Here is a 3,122-nt window from a genome sequence, read left to right on the forward strand (position 1 = left end):
ACCGATGAACGCGTATTAGTTTAATGGTATCTATACAGGGTTGGGCACTTTTCAATTACAGTAATTCAATTACAGTAATTCAATTACTTAAGTAATTTGTAATTGGTAATTAATTATAAAAATATTTATGTAATTTGTATTTGGTAATTAGTTATTAAATGTTGATGTAATTTGTAATTGGTATAAAGAATTACAATTTTTCAATGATAAAAATTTAGAATTTAGGATTTTCTACAATGTACAATATATATATAACTTATATAGCATAAGTTTTATCGAACATTCGGCACCGATACTAAAAGATAATTTTATGATGAACATTACTACAAAATACAGATAATATAGACTCTTATCTTAATTGTCCATGTTCTATGTATACATTGACAATCGTACTGTACGATGTACTTCGTGTCTACGTACAGGCTTTAGTAACCATCTCGTTGTCGTCCGTCACTGAATAACGTCTTAAAAATTGATACTTTAAAATTTTAATTTTTCCTTTTTTATTAATAAGTAAAAAATTACTAATATGAACGCTGATGAATTTTCTCAAAAAAATATCAACCATCCAATTTTTGATGGAACATTTTTTACTATTAAGAAAATCGAAAATGATAATGTTCGAGCTCTTTGTATTTTGTGCAATAACGATAAGGCTGTGATTTCTGGTTCCATTCAAGCCAACTCAAATTTTCGGACTCATATTAAGGTATCTATTATTAAATAATAATATTTAAAACAATTATTGAATGTATGTTTTATACTTTATACAAAAGTTTGTGGTAAATCAAAATAACAGCAGATAATGCATTTTTTTATTTAGAGAATACATAAAGATAAATTCGAAGATTTCCAAACTCATTTAAAGTCACAACCAAAATCATCTAAACGAAAAATATGTAGTGACGATACCGTTTCTTCTCCAGTATTAAAACAAACAAAATTAATAAACGGATCAAAATTATCCACTTCTAAACAAAATACACTCGATTCAAATATAATAAATAATAATAAATTTTTAAATGTAATTGGTAATTGTAAGTAATTCAATTATGTAATTTGTAATTTGTAATTAAATGTTCTACAATCATGTAATTTGTAATTTGTAATTAATTACTGGTATTTTGAGTAATTTGTAATTTGTAATTAATTACTTTTTTTTTGGTAATTTGCCCATCCCTGTATCTATATACGCGGCCACCGATAACATTATAAATTATATTTATCTCGTCATGTTTAGGTCTCTAAAATTGCACGGCATTTATTATTTTGAAATATTTACATAATATATAAAAAAAAAAAAATTAATTAATCATTTAATTTTTAATTTGTATATTATACCTTAGTAACTAGTTACTATAGAGTACGTCTTTCAAATATGAGATGGGTCCTATCACTGGATAGCTTCCCTACTCACCGTCTTATTGTCCGTCATATTTTGTTTTCATATTTGCTTATTGTATTTTTTTTATATACAAAAATTGTAAATGTTATATTTTATATTTTAATAAAAAAAAAAAAAATATGAGATAAAAACGTTTTATACACAAATAAGCATTTAATTAAATAAATGATACAATATTACAATATTACATAGGTTATTCTTTATAAGTTAAATTGTGGATATTATATTATTAATTATGGCAATATATCCATTTTTTATTTAAAACATACTTCATGAATGATTATACCATAATCAAATACAGTTTTCAGTTGACAAAACTACACAAATGGCATTCATCAATATTTTCATATAATATGTATGTAATATACTAATATGTAATGACTAATGACCTAAGTCGCTGATAAATGATAATATAATCTTCATAACACTATTATAGCCCATAACCATTATAATATTGTTTTAAATTATAATTGTTTTAATGAAAACAATTTTAATTATAAATCTATAGAATACTAAATTTTATATTATATATTTATAAGCAAATATGCATTTTATTTTACCATTACAGTTATATTTTTAACTTTTAATAGTTAGAACTCTCGAGTTATAAGTTATGACTCCATATAACATATTATCAACAAATGAATAAACAAATATTTGAAATATTTCATAAAGAGTAAAGTTTTCAAATATCTACTCATACGCCTATAATGCATAATTGCAATATTATATTACTTATTATAATAGCAATTACAATGGCGTTGGTACAACGTGGACTGAATCCACCTAAAGTATTAGAATTGGTCACCTATTGCAGGCTTTTGGCCATAGCCAAACCGTAGACATGGTTTGAGACATTGGCTAAAGGGGCAACATTATATGTGAACATTATTTATTTGGCACTTACCCACCCTGCATGTATGGGGGGTAGGTAACCTAACCTTGAAAAATTAAAAGTTTGGGTAGGTACCCCATCACACAATACTATAATATGAACAAAACAACACTAAATATTACTATCTTGATAACTGTTGTAGTATTGTTTTACTCGATCAGATACAAAAATAGTGGATATATTTTTAACTGAATTAAATTAAAATATTTTTTTAAATAATGACCCAATTGGCTATAATATTTTGATAAGATTGAAATACATATTCTGAATTACAATTTTTTTTTTACGAGACGGAGTGACGATGACCCTCGACAACAACGACATTTTAGGCCTGACCACACCGGTTTGACATCGAAGTGGTATTATAATATTATTAATATTATTATATGGTTATAGGCTAGATATCTTTTCGTAATGCAAACCTACATAGGTGTGGGTACAGGCTCGGCGGACGGTGCCAATGATTTGAAAAAAAAAACAATTATAATAAATAAATAGTATAAAACGTTTTAATGCACAATTATACCTATTTGAATGTGTATTTATATTGCATAGGTATATTACAGTATCTATACACATATTTTCCGTATGCTGCAGAAGGCGCGTTCTCACATTAGCTAATTGGTTTTCCATGTACAGTAGCCCTGAATTACGCTAATGACCGGTACGAAAATGGTACCGACGGCGGCGGCGGCGACGACAACGATTATTATTATTGTTATTGCCGGATAAGGTCAAGGTACGGTCCTAACTGGTGGAGCGGGGAATTAAGGATGCGGACTTATCGGTACAGCGCATAATATGCAGTATATAAGTATATTA

General features: G+C 26.9%; 1 protein-coding gene across 1 annotated transcript; it reads left to right on the forward strand.

Annotated features, from left to right (window-relative positions):
• The first annotated feature begins 318 nt into the window (after positions 1–318).
• On the forward strand, positions 319–2,247 carry LOC111027088. The gene is made up of 3 exons (XM_022305312.1): positions 319–709; positions 824–1,037; positions 2,153–2,247. The coding sequence occupies exons 1-3, from the start codon at positions 530–532 to the stop codon at positions 2,245–2,247; spliced, it is 489 nt and encodes a 162-aa protein (XP_022161004.1). The 5' UTR covers positions 319–529.
• The last annotated feature ends 875 nt before the right edge of the window (positions 2,248–3,122 follow it).

Source organism: Myzus persicae, unplaced genomic scaffold (assembly GCF_001856785.1).
Source record: "Myzus persicae strain clone G006 unplaced genomic scaffold, MPER_G0061.0, whole genome shotgun sequence".
Lineage (NCBI taxonomy): Eukaryota > Metazoa > Arthropoda > Insecta > Hemiptera > Aphididae > Myzus > Myzus persicae.

Bases quoted from the DNA above. Each gene is read 5' to 3' on its own strand.
- LOC111027088 (XM_022305312.1), top strand. From the start codon at position 530: ATGAACGCTGATGAATTTTCTCAAAAAAATATCAACCATCCAATTTTT. The intron at 710-823 runs GTATCTATTATT...TTTTTTATTTAG, and splicing joins ATTTTCGGACTCATATTAAG to AGAATACATAAAGATAAATT. The intron at 1,038-2,152 runs GTAAGTAATTCA...TTATTATAATAG, and splicing joins TTTAAATGTAATTGGTAATT to CAATTACAATGGCGTTGGTA.